At 41.4% G+C, this 16,495-nt stretch overlaps 1 protein-coding gene across 20 annotated transcripts in view; it reads right to left on the reverse strand.

The window, feature by feature from the left end:
- The window catches only part of CADPS (calcium dependent secretion activator), a 769,567-nt gene that overhangs the window by 535,030 nt on the left and 218,042 nt on the right, over nucleotides 1–16,495 (reverse strand). For all 20 annotated transcript variants that reach the window (XM_068253773.1, XM_068253774.1, XM_068253772.1 and 17 more), the window contains exon 3: nucleotides 15,604–15,936. In XM_068253773.1, the coding sequence (XP_068109874.1) occupies nucleotides 15,604–15,936 (333 nt within the window). The remainder of the gene's footprint in view (nucleotides 1–15,603; nucleotides 15,937–16,495) is intronic.

The raw sequence follows: 16,495 nt of genomic DNA on the forward strand, positions 1-16,495 counted from the left end.
AAGGGATTGGCTAATAGGTTATGGGGATGGAAACCACTCTTAAATAAACTATTCATAAAACTTTTGTATAACTACAGCTTAAGCCTTCTATTGGGGGTTTAACATTAAACCATAAGGCCCCCAGTGACAGTTTAATGGGATACCCGCACCTACGTTCCATCTCACTTCCCATGCTAACCAACTTAACCACCTCCCCCATTAACCCCTTAGCAAGTGCAGCCAATGGCCACAAGTGTGGCCATCATAACACCCTCTCTCGCTACAGTGTGGTGACTATTCTGCTCCCCATAACAATTTCTGCCATTATTTCTCACCCCAGGGCCCCAGTACTTAGCATGGCAAACATAACTCCCCTCTCCTCAACACATGGCTTTAGAAGTCCTCCTTCCTGACACTTTTTATGAGCTTTATGACTTTTATGAGCTTTATGCCTTCTTAGGAATTCTTTCCTGTACTACATTTATCATGCTTCAACGCGTGAAACCTTAAAGCTCACCTCTTCATACAAGCACATAATCTGATCTAGTCACTCTTCTGTCATTGGAGCATGCAGTATTTGGTGCACATTTTAGCACAGCACAATCAGTGCCCAAATTAACGGTTTTGCTCATAGTTCCCTAAAGCAGCCCATACAAACTCACTCACAACCCACACATGCTAATAACTACAGAGTAATCTTGTGTTCCAGCAAGGACTCACTTATATCATAAACTACCACCACATTCCTTGATACAGCATCAAGCCTTGCATGTGTGCATTATGGGTAATATGTAGTAAATAATCCAGACCAGTCCCTGTAGATTCAATGTCCGGTAGCCAGCCACAGCAAAATTGTGCACATAGGAAAAACGCCAGGGATAAACAAACTGTCCACCTAGGCATATTCAAGTACTACTGGCACCACAAGATTCAACTCCATCTGTTGTTTGTCTTTTGTTCGTTTATGGTTACATGTACTATGCATGAACAAAGCATTTATTTGTTGCCTGTCTTGTGTACATTGTACTCATTGGGAAGGAACATTTAGATGCTTTACAACACATTATAAAAATGGCATAATGCATAAAGTAGGAGGTATAATGACAGTGATAATGATAGTATTTCAAGACATCATCATTATGTTTACTCAAGTAAACATCTGCATCTTTGAACTTACAAAGGTATAACCAAGTATTTTCTCTTTTCACAAACCTAGAACTGTAATTGTGTGAAACTCCCATACATGTATATTCTGTTTGCAGCACACTGCACAGGTTAAAATATCTTTTCTTACAAAGCCCAAACAAAATGTATAGATGCAGCAATATCCGATTCCACCACCAGTGGGTAATAGCGTTATGCCAAACAGTCCTTGTAGATAATAAAATAGTACATAGTCAGGCAGATTCACAATCCCAACTAGACAAGGCTGCAGGTTGGGAAAAAATTAGCAGTTTAAAGACAAATATGGATATAGAATTGAAACTCAAAGGAGGTCTTAATGATGTCTGTATCCTCCTAAAACCTCAGGGTAATCTCTTCCTATTGTTCAGCTCAATGCTAACATCTGGAGCTGAATTTCCTTTTCTGTGCAGAAAATAAAACAACAAGGCAGCAGGGGAATCTGTTTAGATTATCTGTGCTTGAACGTGCACTAGAGAAGGCTACATCGGGTATTTACCATGTCATTTATCCATCTTCTATGGAATCAAGAGCAAAGGAATTCAGAGACAGGATCTGCTCATAAACAGCCACTAGCAAAGGTGCACCTTTCTGCAGAATGCTTAGAAGGCAGAAGGAAGGGAACAAGTGAATTTGTACAAAGACAGCCATATATTGTACTACGATATGCATGCAAATGTTGCAGGAATATGTTCAAAGCATATTCCATTTCAAGTAGTGACTATGGTACGTCTTATAAATCTCTATTTCTAAAGATCCACTGGAATCAAGACAGATCCACCACACTAGATTCAATTACGTTTTCTGGAATTTAAGGACAAAAAGTAATCTAATTCACATCTGGTTTCTGCAACATTATCTTGAGGCCAGATCATTTAGATGACAATAATCACTTAGGTGCTGAAAATGAATTAACCCTTGATTAAGTATGTGTAGTGTGAAATGAGTTGGTTCCTATACTCTTGTGTTTGTTTTTTAAAACAGCAGCCATCCAGGTGTGTGGATCAGTCTTGTTGGATGCTACATCCCATTTGGGCAGCACGGTGGCGTGCTATTGGTTAGCACCTTGCAGCACTGGGTCCCCGGTTTTAATCCCAGCAAGGGCACTATCTGCAAGGAGTTTGTATGTTCTCCCTGTGTCTGTGAGGTTTTTCTCCTGTCATCTGCACCTTCCTAACCCTAGGCCCCTTTTACACTTAACCACTTCAGCCCTCAGTCATTTTCACTTTATGCATCCGAGCAATGTTCAGCTCCCATTCATTAGCCTATAACTTTATCACAATGAACTGATCTATATCTTGTTTTTTCCACCACCAATTAGGCTTTCTTTGGGTGGTACATTTTGCTAAGAGCCACTTTACTGTAAATGCATTTTAACAGGAAGAATAAGAAAAAAAGCGGAAAAAAATTCATTATTTCTCAGTTTTCACCAATTATAGTTTTAAAATAATACATGCCTCCATAATTAAAACTCCTGTATTGTATTTGCCCATTTATCCCGGTTATTACACCATTTAAATAATGTCCCTATCACAATGTATGGCGACAATATATTATTTGGAAAAAAAGGTGCATTTATTTCCGTTTTGCATCCATCACTATTTACAAGCTTATAATTAAAAAAAGAATAGAAATATTTCATCTTTAAATTGATATTTAAAAAGTTTAGACCCTTAGGTAAATATTTACGTGTTTTTTTATTGTAATGTTTTTTGTTTTATTAAACATTTTATTTAGTATTTTTGGGATGGTGGGATGTAAATAGTAATTTTTTAGGTAAATATGTGTTGATTTTTATTTTTTTGCACTTTGATGTAGTTTGACTTTTTGGCCACAAGATGGCAGCCATTAATTTGTTTACATGACGTCACTCTAAGCATAACATGTACGCTTAGAGGGACGTAGAGGACGCAAGAGACAGAAAAAGCGAGGCTTCCGAGAGAAGCTGTTGCTTTTTCTGCAGGGGAGAGGAATCAATCATCGGGCACCATGGCCCGATTGATTCCTGGGCTAACGATCCGCAGACCGGGAACGCGCGTGCACACGCACGATTGGCTGCGGGAGCACACATGGCCTCCTGGACGTAGCTGCTATGTCCAGGAGGCTTAAATGGTTAATCAGTTGCTCTCAGTTATAACTGAAAGAAAACTGATTTTCAAAGTAATGCCCATGATTTCCTATGGCACCTTTCACAGTTAACGCGTTTTAACTGAAAGCCTTTTCAGAATGCACTGCTATGGAAAAAACGCGTACTAATACATACAAACGCGTACCAACGAGTACTAACGCACACTAACGCATACCAATTGATTAAGTGTAAATGGGCCCTAACTTTCCTGTATTTCATCTGCCAACATTAATCCAGAGACCTGCATCAGGTGGGGTAGATAACCAGCTTGTAAGTGAGTTTGGGAAACTTGCAATTTTATATCCACATCTAAAAGCTAATAACAATAATAATCAAATCTTTATTTATTACAACATTATCTTTATTTATTACAACAAAGGATCACATATAAGCACATATCATACCAATATAAGGGCCCATGTTCTGCATACGAAGTAAAAAAAAAATCAGTGTGATGCACAGAAAAAATGCATGAACAGTCTCCTGAGGTTGCAAATATTAAATTAAGGTAACACCATGGCACTTTCTCACAGAGACATATAGCAGTGAGTCAACACTAGGCCCTAGAAATAGAGCACCACAGGGTATGGATTCTCTGGATACTGGACACTATACAAATGCATTGTCCTGTTTTGAACTTGCTTTGACTTGGAATCCCCTAGGGGAATATTTTATATATCCAGGACCACAAAGATTGATTTACTGTAACATAGTCCAAAAATTGATCAAACATTACGCCATAATAAAAGCTTATGGTTAGAGAATATATATATATGCTTCATTTACAGGATCCCCTTTTCAAGACCTCAATATGTGTATAAATGTTGCTGCCTTGGGGGTTTGCAAGGGCTATGCTGTAAGGTACTCTGAGAATATAGTATGTGTTTTTTGAGTTATGTGGAAGATTCACTGTCCTCTGGAAATGGAAAAAGAGCACCTGGTTAATTGGCTTTTGAATTCATTATTTGTGTTTTTGTCAGTTTTGTAGGTGTGTGCCTGTAACCCCGTAATTAGATTGTTCTCTCACTTGGATCATTTGCTAATGCTTCTGAATAAAATATTTTCATTAGAATTACACTTGCTTTGGCAATTATTATTAGTATTATCATTGTCTACATTGATATCATTAAACCATGCACTCTACACCAACAAAACCAGGGGTACACACCCCACAATTGTTTGGGGCAGTGGGGGCTAACTAAATAGCTCCAGGGAAATAAGCTCAGCCAAGTGGAAAAGGCTCTTTTTTTCTGTTCATCTTAATAAAAAATTTGAATTTTTGAAAGTAGAAAGTTTTTTGTGGGGCCTAAATAAATGAACATACTGTACATGTCATGTTACCATTATTGTCTGAAAACTAGCATTTATTAGAGAGATGTCAAGATGGCAGATTCCATATAATTTATGGTCTCCTCTACAGTAACTCAAGGGCGGACTGACCATTAGGGCACTCGGGCACGGACCGAGGGCCCGTGGTCAGGGGGGCCCCGCCAGACAACCCTGGGCAGGAGGGGAAACAGCCAGTGAAAGCGAGCTATAAGAACAGCGGTGAAGGGGGGAAGTTCCCCCCCCCCTCCCCTTGGGCCCCCCCTTCCTGGCTGTCCCCTCCGGAATACTGGTCTTGAGTAGACCAGACTTGCGGCGCACAGATCACAGCTCCCTCCGGTGGCTGGACAGTGGTAAGTCACCGCCCGCTGTCAGCCGCTGTACGACAGTGCGACACTTCAGTATTCCGGAGGGGACAGCCAGGAAAGGGGGCCCCAAGGTGAGGGAAGTGGGGGGGGGGAACTTCCCCCCTTCCCCACGCTCTGCACACCGCTCCCTTTCACTGGCTGCCTCCCCTCCTGGGGACACCTGGCTACATATACTGGGGACACCTATACACTACCTAACTACATATACTGGGGACACCTATACACCTGGCTATACTGGGGACACCTATACACCTAACTACATATACTGGGGACACCTATACACTTGGCTATACTAAGGGCAGCTATACACCTGGCTACATATACTGGGGACACCTATACACCTGGCTATACTGGGGGCAGCTATACACCTGGCTACATATACTGGGGACACCTATACACCTGGCTATACTGGGGGCAGCTATACACCTGGCTACATATACTGGGGACACTTATACACCTGGCTATACTAAGGGCAGCTATACACCTGGCTACATATACTGGGGACACCTATACACCTGGCTATACTGGGGGCAGCTATACACCTGGCTACACCTATACACCTAGCTACATATACTGGGGACACCTATACACCTGGCTACAAATACTGGGGACACCTACAAACCTGGGTACATATACTGGGGAGACCTATAGACCTGGCTACATATACTGGGGACACCTATAGACCTGGCTACATATACTGGGGACACCTATCCACCAGGCTACATATATTGGGGACACCTATAGACCTGGCTATACTGGGAACATCTATCCACCTGGCTATATATACTGGGGACACCTATCCACCTGGCTACATATACTGGGGACACCTATAGACCTGGCTACATATATTGGGGACACCTATCCACCTGGCTACATATACTGGGGACACCCATAGACATGGCTATACTGGGAACACCTATACACCTAGCTACATATACTGGGAACACCTATAGACCTGGCTATCTATACAGAAGACACCTATAGGCCTGGTTACCTATTCTGGAGACACCTGTAGAACTGGCTACCTATACTGGGGGCACCCATAGACCTGGCTACCTATTCTGGGGACACCTATAATCCTGGCTACCTATTCTGGGGACACCTATAATCCTGGCTACCTATTCTGGGGACACCTATAATCCTAGCTACCTATTCTGGGGACACCTATAGACCTGGCTACTTATTCTGGGGACACCTATAGACCTGGATACCTGCACTGGGAAAACCTATAGACCTGGTTACTTCCACTGGGGATACCTTTTGACCTGGTTACCTATACTGGGGGCACCTATTTTCTGGGAACTGTTGCCAGATTAACTATTTTTGGGGAACTGCTGCTGCCAGATTAAGTGTATTTTGCGAAACAGCTGCCAGATGATGTGTATTTTTTCGGGAACCGCTGCCAGATTGTGTATAATGGGGGAACCGCTGCTTCCAGATTATGTGTATTTTGGGGATCCACTGCTGCCAGATTACATGTATTTTGGGTGATCCGCTGCCAGATCACGCATATTTTGGGGAGCCGCTGCTAAATTATGTGTATTTGGGGAACCACTGCTGCCAGATTATGTCTATTTTGGGGGAACGACTGCCATATTATCTGTATTTTGGAGGAACCTCTGCCAAGTTGCATGGATTTTTGGTGAAATGCTGTCAGATTACATGTATTTTGGGGGGAAACACTATGGCAGAGTTCAAACTTCCCCGGCAGACCTTTTACACCACTGCTAAGGTCATGTATATTTTGCCCTACCCATGACCACGCCCACATTATGTTGCGTGACCACACCCATTTTTCGTCGCTCCGCGCTGCGCACGGTGCAGGGGTTTTTATCATTATAAAATATCTGTTGTCAGTAAATTATTATATCTTAGCCTGTAAAAAAAGAAAGTGAAAGGTGGGAAACACTGGTATGGGGGACCCCATAATCACCTATTGCCCGGGGGCCCCATGAGTTGTCAGTCCGCCCCTGCAGTAACTATGTTAACAGTTTAAAATAGTTTGATTAGGAAAATATATTTAACCTTGATGAAGGAGAAAAAAGTTTTATACATAGCTGGGGCTTCCTCCAGCCCCCTTCGGCATGTTCTTCCGCCACCTGTTTGTTTTCAGATTGAGCTGGGTACACATCAGTAGGGATACATAGTCGGAACATGCACCAAAACTACAGAAAACTGAACTGTCATAGCCAAAATAGGAAATTTCATAAGTACATTTCTCCCACAGTAAAATGCACTATATGTTGTTCTTTTTTTCCAATGTCGCTGTCACTTACAGTAAGTAGTGAACATCTGGCAGATCTGACAGGTTTTGGACTAGTCCATCTCCTTTTGGGAGATTCTCAGGATATTTACAAAACCACTTACTGAATGGCAGCTTCTCAGTCCAACTGCCAAAATAGTGTACACAACTCTGGGAGAAATATACATTTTATGTGTATTCATTTTAAATGCCAGTTTTTTTTCCATATGGACCTGAACTCTTGCACAGGGCAGAAGGAAAACATAGAGAAATGCACCCTGTATGAATTTAGAGAGTTTAGCCTGTTTCATTCCCCCTAATTTGTGTCTAATCACAAGTTGTAATTTAATCTCCCAGTGTCACATGACTGCCATGGCAGAGATGGCAGATAAGCTCATTTGAAAGGACAGAATGTTAAAAATATGTCTGCTTCCATGAAAACAGGAAGTAGAAAAAGTGCAGATATATTTTAGGATTTGTATCAGGTGTAACAAAGAAATGTTTTTCTTTAAAGGTTATGCTGTTGTGTATCTTTTAGAGCAGAGAGGATGTTCTGAGTTCAGGTCCCCTTTAAGTTTCCACATTCCCATTAGTTTTGTCAATCCTATAAATTATAAAACAAATTAATACAATTTCCTTTAAAGGATACCTTAGGCTTAGCTCATTTCAAAAAAACGGGGGAGCAGGCATGTGTATGAGGCTTCAATAAATAGCAGAACATTCTATGCCTAGCACAGTACACACACCATTAAAATAAACACCATGAGACTGGATGCCATGATTTACAGTGTTTTGTAGTTACTCACCATCATACACCTAAAATTGCATCCCCCCAAACCATGTAAATTGCACTGTCCCTGTGGACCTAAATCCCTACTGCCTGCAGGCCAACTCAATTTAAAGTTCCTTGAAAAGTGTTTATATGGATAGAAGAAACCAGTTATTTTAAAGGGAACCTGAAGCGAGTAAAATTATTTAAAATAACCACATGACATAGCTGCAAATGAATATTGCATACTAACCTCACCGTCAGTTCCTCTCAGAAGCTCACCATTTTCTTCTTACAGTGATCCCTTCCAGTTCTGACAATATTTTGTCAGAACTGAAATATACCAGTTGCTGTCAGTTTTATGTCAGCAGCTGTCAGCTACAACTGAATGTGCAAAGTAATGTCCATGTTTCCCTATGGCTCAAGTGGGTGATATTACAGTTTAACAGTGTGCTGACCAGGAAGCTGTTATTGGGTAATGGCCATTTTTTAAATGGAGGAAGAAGAATTCCATTGATCACAGAGGACAAATGGGACGTAGGAGAGGAGAAAGAGAACGATGAGTAGACTACACTGAAGGTAAGTATGACATGTGTATGTTTATTTTGACTTTTTATTTTCAGTTCAGGTTCTCTTTAAGATTCCAGTAGTAAACCAATTCTGGATGTTATAGTCTCTATATGTGTAATACATGTATCAAAGTAATTCACTGGCCAGACTAAAAGGCTGCAATTGGGATAAGGTGATAGTGTCCATAATTGATGGACACTATCACCTTATATGTATACTATGTATATTGCGCATATAGAAACTATAATATCCAGAATTGGTTTATTACTGGAATCTTAAAGGAACTGTTTTAAGCGCTTTTCAAGGATCTTTTAACTGAGTTGACCTGCAGGCAGTAGGGATTTAGGTCCACAGGGACAGTGCAATTTACATGGGGTGGGGGTGCAATTTTAGGTGTATGATACACTTTAAATCATGGCATCCTGTCTCATGTTGTTTATTTTTAATGTGTATGAGGCTCTCCTCGTGCCCATCTCTCCCTCGTTCTCCTCCGCCCCCCTCCGCTATGGTGTAATGTCCCCCCCCCCCCCAAAGCTACTTCCGGGTCGGGAGGGTCGGTGAGCACTGCTCAGGTGCTGCCCAGCAACGCACCACCTTGATCGCGTGCCCATGGCCCAAGACGGGAGCACTTTGCACATGCGCACTACATCACAACTTCATAGTGTGCATGCGTAGAGCACTCCGGGCGGTGTGATCAAGGATGTGAGTTACCGGGCAGCGCCTGTGCAGTGCTCACCCACCCTCCCGACCCACCTGGAAGTAGCTTTGGGGGGACATTACACCATAATGGAGGTGGACGGAGGAGAACAGAGGGAATGAGGAGAACCTCATACACATGCCTGCCCCCCTCATACACATGCCTGCGAAGGTGTTCTTTAACTGAAATACAATAACAAGTGTACCTATTTATTTTAGTCTATACAGGAGCTATGCAGTCATGCTGAAATCTTTGGATTTTAGAACATAAGGTAGAATCAATTATGATTCCTATTATGAATGAGAGCTTACATCACATCTAATCTGTGTCTCAGGGGTCCATAGCACACCAAGATATTTTGGGCATTCCTGTCATTTCCTGTCACAGAGTGGAACATGGAGCCTAAGGGGAGGCTCCTGGCCTTTCCACTGACAGCAGATAAACAACCTTGGCCCAGATACTAGACTGTTGGTAGCCCTCATGTGTCTAAAGAGCATAAATAAAACATACAGTACATGTGAGGTGACCTCACTCCTGGATGTTATTCTCCCCTTTAGCAGTGGCAGCTGTGATACTCATGAACATTTTTCATAAAACTGAGCGGTGATTGACAGGTCAGCTTCCAAATGAGAATGGCAATTTATGACTAGCATGAGATCTGCATGATGGATTCAAAAATGTAAAATACACGATATCAACTCTCTGACATGCTCGCTGCATATGTATGCAACTCAGGCCTCTGTCATTCAGATCAGTGACAGTTGTTGTAAATCAATCCCCTGGCTTTCTAGCAGGGAGATAGTTGGGGAATGTATATTACATAAGTAGAACATCGGAATGGCTGCACGTGTTCGTGGGAAGCTAAAGGGAATTATGCATTTGTTATTGAATTTTATTTAAACTATCTTTACACCTCAATTTACAGAAAGTAGCACAAATCTGTCAGTTAAGGTGGCCACACACCATACAATTTGTAACATTTCAAAAATATGACCAATGTACCACACACATATGTTCAATATGTTTTCCCCGATTATGATAAAAATAATTGGAAACTGAGAAAATTGCTAGGGTGTGTATATTGATAAATTGACAATCTAACACACACCATACAATCTTTAGAAAATTTTCAGAAAAATTTCCAGATCGATAAAAATATATATAAAAAAAAACAAAAAACGGAAATCTGATTAGATTTTTCAGTCGAACAAAAATTAAAAGCTTTTGATTTTTTTGGGAGATCCGATCATATTTATCGAATTGCCGTAAAATCGGATCATTTTATTGTATCGTGTGCGGCCACCTTGAGGTTGATGTGTATTTATTTGCAACCATGACAACAGTACTCTCTTTTTTGAATGGACTACCCATATAGGATTCCAAAACTACTAAAAGGTTCCCAATATAAACTAAAACTTACCATTAATTTTGTAACGGTTTTTGAAATCTTTTACTGTACATTGCATGCCTCCTATTCATTTGGTTGTAATCATGGCCAGACCAAGATAAAGGCTCCAGAGGCACCAGCCTCTGGCCGCAGAGCCGCGAGGGCGCACAAACGTGCCCGTTTGAATGCCACCCCTGCCGCAGCAATTGCAGAGTTGGCGAGCGAAGCAGAAATTTCCCCTATCCAAGTTCCCTCACAGGCTCAGCTTCTTCTCCCCCGTGTTTCTCAGAGCTAGTCTCCATAGTTGCACGCCAACAAATCTCTCATTATGTGACTCGCCAGTATGTGCTGGCAAGTCACATGATGACAGACGCTGTAGCCATAAACTCCAGGCGCTTGGTGGTGCTGAGGAGCACACACTGAAGATTCCGGGACCTTGGGGAGGTGAGTGATGGGGGACACTGCCTACCTTTACATAGGGGGAATCTGTTTCACTATACAAGGGGGGAATCAGTCTACCTATAGAAGGGGGAGGGGGGAGACTCCGGCTACCCATACCAAGGGGCACACTTTTGCATCTCTGCCAGTGTCCCAGCACTGGTTGTAATGTCTACCTCTATTGGTAGAGTCAGATATTGTATGATTGTCCTACGTCCTAAGTGGAGAAAGGTATTTTCCACAAATGCTAGCTGTGGGAGCTTGAGGGGAAATTTAGGTTCGTGAGTACCCATCTAACTTATTATTATTACATACCTTCACTGTATAATCAAGTAATACACAATATTGGGCTCTTAGTATCCTTGTGTGTTTTCCTCCTTTTGAAAGGTTACTGGATATCCTCCAATTCCTATCTCACAGATGAGATTCCTGACAAAGCTCTGATGGCTTAAAGGATACGGATTGAGCACCCAAGGCTTTAAAGGGCCATACTGCTCAATCATTTAAGGGCTAGCAAGAGCACACAGCTTGGATGGCCTAGAAACAGCCCAGGAGATTCTTACTGCAAAAGTAATTGGATACACAGGACAGGAGCCTATGTTAGTCTATTTGCACACAGGACTTAATCAAGGCACTGGCTCGGGCTTTAACACACTTATCTCTCGGTTTCTGCTGGCAATACTTTAGAACAAAGCATGTAAGATGGGTGTAATGCGTGTCTGGGAATTTGGGCGCCAAACACCAACTAGCATTAGCGGCGGTCCTGCACTTAGTTATAGCATTTTGGTTTGGTTCCGTCAGTTTCACTGTAGGAGCTGGAGGATTTTAGGAATGGATGCTTGGCTATACTATATAAGTTAGTTTCAGCACAACAGGATCAGCTATAACTGGCACAGAGACTTAGGAAATAGCGGGGGGATGTTAGACACACGTAGTGGGAGGTGAGTGTTAAGCGTAGGTAAGTGGTTAAAGTTAGGCATAGGTAGGAGAGGGTTAATGTGAGAATAAGGTTGTAGAAGTCGGTAGAATATCAGTAATGTTACCAATATTATTCTACTATCTGCAAAATCTCACACCCAAATTAAAAGAAGCCTCAATTAAATGTACACCTGTGGAATGGCTGTTGTAAATACACATAAAAACAATATGTGCTAGCTGAATGGATGTTTGGCTTATGGAGTTGCTCAGGGTTCGGTATTGTCACCTCTTCTCTCTGCAGCTACTAGGGGCCTGATGCACTGCTTTGCAGCGGAGCACCGCATGTTAACTCTTTAGTGGCACACGCGGTACCAGGCTGATGTGCGTGTTACTATGGTAACACGTGTTACCATAGCAATGCTCGTGTTATGGCGGTAAAGCCCACAGTACTAAATGGTTAATGTGCGGTGCCCTCTGCATTAGTAACGGTAAAATTGCCATGCGCTCCCTGCGCGCGCAAACTTTACGGCAGTGTAGTGCATCAGGTCCTAGATTACTATTGTTACACAGATGATAAACAAATGTATCTGTCCCTAAGGAACCAGGAACATTCATTGCTCCTATGTAGAGGAGGTTATTGAAGCTGAACTTCAACAAATCTGAGCTGAAGGTCATGGTTGGCCTGTTTATAATGGATAAGTTACAAGACTATGCAATTAAGTTTTTCTCCTAAGTTTTCTCCTAGGTGAAATGTTCACACCTTGTCAATAACATACCTACAAACACCTTGGCCCATATGCAATTACATTTTTCGCCTCAGCTTTCTCCTAGGAAATACTTTTTCATCTTCTCTTTAGAATAACTTTTCAGCACTTTGCAATTGAAAAAGTACCAACAAGTAGGTGGTAAAGTACTATCAAAAGTATTTTAAGTATTTTCTTGCTTGCTGAGGCATTTTATGAACAAGTTTGTAAATATCACTTAGGAGAAAACTTATGTGATAAAGTCAACTGCATATGGGCCCTCATCCACAAACAATGGCTACAAAAAAACGCCTACAAACACCTTGTCAATAAAATGCCTACAAAACCATCTACAAAATACTCGAAATAATTTTGGCAGTACTTCTTTACCTACTTTTTGGTACTTTTTTTCAGTTGCAAAGTGCTGAAAAGTTATTTTAAAGAGAAGAGATTTAGTAGAAATAGTGAATTGCATATGGGACTATGCACAACTTGGAGGTGATACTTGAGAAAAAGCAAACCCTTAATATCAGCTATTGTCAAATCTTAATCTTTGTACATGAGGAATATAGCAAAGAATCAAAACCCTTATCCCTTCTGAAGACCTAGCTAAGCGTATATATTTGCAATCGTATCAACAAGCCTGGATGTCTTCAACTCTTTATCCATACCATCACCAATAATAGCCCTACAATCCCTCTATTTAGTGGAAAATGCCGCAAACAAATTCTCCTGCCCACAGTTCTTCCCAAGCCTGCAAAGCCTCCACTGGTTGCCAGTAAAATGGAGTATGCACTTAACATATGTCTGCTGACCTTTCTCACCTTCAATAACCTGAGTAAACTCCTGGAACTGTACACCCCAACAAGCAGCCTCCACTCTGCAAGCAAATTTAACTTGATTAAAAACATACGTTGCATGGGTTCTATGACATATAACCCCAACTCTATGAATACCTAGGCATCTTCAAGAGCATCTAAAACCCCATTTTTAACCAAACCTATAAGGATTGCATACATTGCTCTAAGTCCCCTGGGAGAAAAGAGAGAACATATTTAATTTTCAACAAATGTGGATTTTTCTTTTTAAGGTATAATATTGGCCTATGGCAAATTATAATACAAAATGTAATGGATCTTCTTGAATGAAACTGAATTCAGATTAACTCTATAAATAATAAGGCCTTGGCATACTATAAATATGGTTACCAGATGAAATGTAATGTAGCGAGTCACAGTTACAATCCTCAGAGCAAGAATGTGGAACAATTCAGCAGAACTTGCTGGATATGATTAAGACTTGAAATTAATCCTCTTAAAGAAGCTACATAATTGCAAAAGAGCTTAATTGGTCTTATAGCGATAAAGGTCATATGGCCTGGAAGCACAAGCTACCAAGTTGACCGCTGGGCCACCTTTGGCCTCAAATCCACAAAAGAAAGTGCAATCATATTACTCCTTGAATGCTGACAAATAGACCTTTAGCTCTTTCTTTTTTAACATTACCATCAGAAGTTAAATTTTGACTATTGATGCATTTCATGCATAAGCAGAGCTCTATACTTGGGCAGATGTGTTCAACTCTTCAAATCCTCTTAAAAGGTAAGGGTACTTCTAAATACACTTAACAGGTTCTTATTAGGCTGTGCATCAGCTGCAGCAAAGTGAAAGCAATCCCACACTTTCTTGATAGCAATCTAGGACTGCCACCCTTTCAGCAGCTGCCCAGCCTGCCCCCTGTGTTGCTTATCTGAGATAAGTGAATAGAAGAAGACATTTCCTTTCATTCATGTTTTTGCACATTTTGGGTACGTTTAGCTAAAATAATCACATTTGATGACTTTATAATTACCATATACAGATTCAAAAACTGCCCTTTTAATTGCTCTCCAGCTTCTGTATCCTACCGTATCACCAACCATCTTCCAAGTTCAACTCCCCAGTGTGCTAGACCTGTGACTATGTACAGTAGTACATGTACAGCAACTCCCTGTGCACATCAACAGCCCTTCCCTCCCAAGTACAGGAGCAATCCTCTCTTCCATGTGCTCCTTGGGTCCTGTGTATAATCGCACACCCCTTACCGATGTACATCGGGCCCTGCTAACATGGGTGAGTGATATGGCCCATCTACTCCAAAATGACTTCTTAAGTGAGCTTTCCTTGGTTTACACCAGTTCTATATTTACAGGTTATGTGCGTAAGTAATGCTCAGTTCTGACTGCCCAGATGTACTGGCCTATCCTTCAACACCAACTACCTTGCATCCATCACTTCTTAACACAAAGTGACATCCTTACCTGTCTACAAAAATCTGTCTACAAAAATTCTGATCTTTTGCTGTCATGGCCACCAGCAAAAACATTTAAAGTGTAACCTTGCTTACTTTCTAGGCTACTTCCGTACATGGCAGTGTAATTTACTGATAAAAAGCAATGTGGTGCACTGGCAGTGGGAATATTCAACAGTCTCTGGAGAGGATCAACATTTGTAATGCACTCCAAGGAGCAAATATATATTCAGGCATATGAGTGTAAGTACAGTCCAGACACCCTCCCCAAATTGATACACTTCACTTTCTTCTCAGGCACTTACTTTTATGGAATAATATTGAGGTTGTCCACTGCTTTTTATACTTTTTCAATGCAGATTTAGAAACACCATCTTGTAATTATTGACAAATACTACACTCCTATTTTTAATAGGTTTATTTATGTCCGGAGCCCATCCCTGGTGACGGAAGATGAACATGCAAACTGATGGATGCACTATGCTTCCTGAGTACTGATCTGACATAAAAGATTCAAAAGACCCAGAGGAACAGAGCCATCTCCATAAATCATACATTGCAACCTACCTGGCAAGCATTGTAGAGCAGCTGATGTTCAAACTTCTTTATTCCTAGGATCTGCTGGAACATTTCGTATAGCTGTTCCTTGCTCAGGATTAGTTCTGAGGCAGCACTAGCTGTCATTCTGGCTTGCTGCTTGCGAGGGTCCTCTTCTCCTCTGTAGATGGCATCAAACTTAGCCATCCAGGAACTCAGTACAGTCTCCTTGCTCAAGCCATCAATCTCTGGGAGGCTCCTCACCCTCTTTTCTATGTGTTTTTTGAAGACCTCACGGGAGTCATTCGCTGAGCATCCTCCGCTCTGCACCATTCTGGCCACACGGTCACTCTTCAGGAAAACCTGCAATTTTATAATAGTCATTAGTGCTGAATGTAAAGTAACCCTGGAATAAACATTAATATTCTCAAACATCCAGCATTCCCATCTTTTATGGTACGTGTGTCTGTGGGAGAGCAGAGCTGGGCCCAGACATGTGTCTGACACAGAAGGAGAAGGCAGGCGTATTAAAAATGAGTTACCAGTAAGGGTGCCTGGTGCTGAAACTTATTAGTATGTTTGGTTTCGGCTAACCCCAGGCGTTTGGCACCTTTTTCTTATTAACCTGAAGAAGCGAGATAGACCCACATAGTAGATTGTCTTTTTGGGTGCAATAAAACTGATAATAACCATTGACATGACTGGTGTGCATCATCAAGAAGGGTAATCAAACAATATCTCTCTCTTGTAAACTGTTTTTATTTATTTTATACATCTTCGGGCACCTCCACACAATACTTATTTCCCCACACACCTCTATTGGGAGCTTGTAATTATTTGTAGTTTTGTGTTTTCATAAAAACTACAAGAGTTAATTGGGAGTTTGACCACTCAAGTCCTGAATTACTCAGGACCTGAACGA

The sequence above is a fragment of the Hyperolius riggenbachi genome, chromosome 9 (assembly GCF_040937935.1).
Source record: "Hyperolius riggenbachi isolate aHypRig1 chromosome 9, aHypRig1.pri, whole genome shotgun sequence".
Lineage (NCBI taxonomy): Eukaryota > Metazoa > Chordata > Amphibia > Anura > Hyperoliidae > Hyperolius > Hyperolius riggenbachi.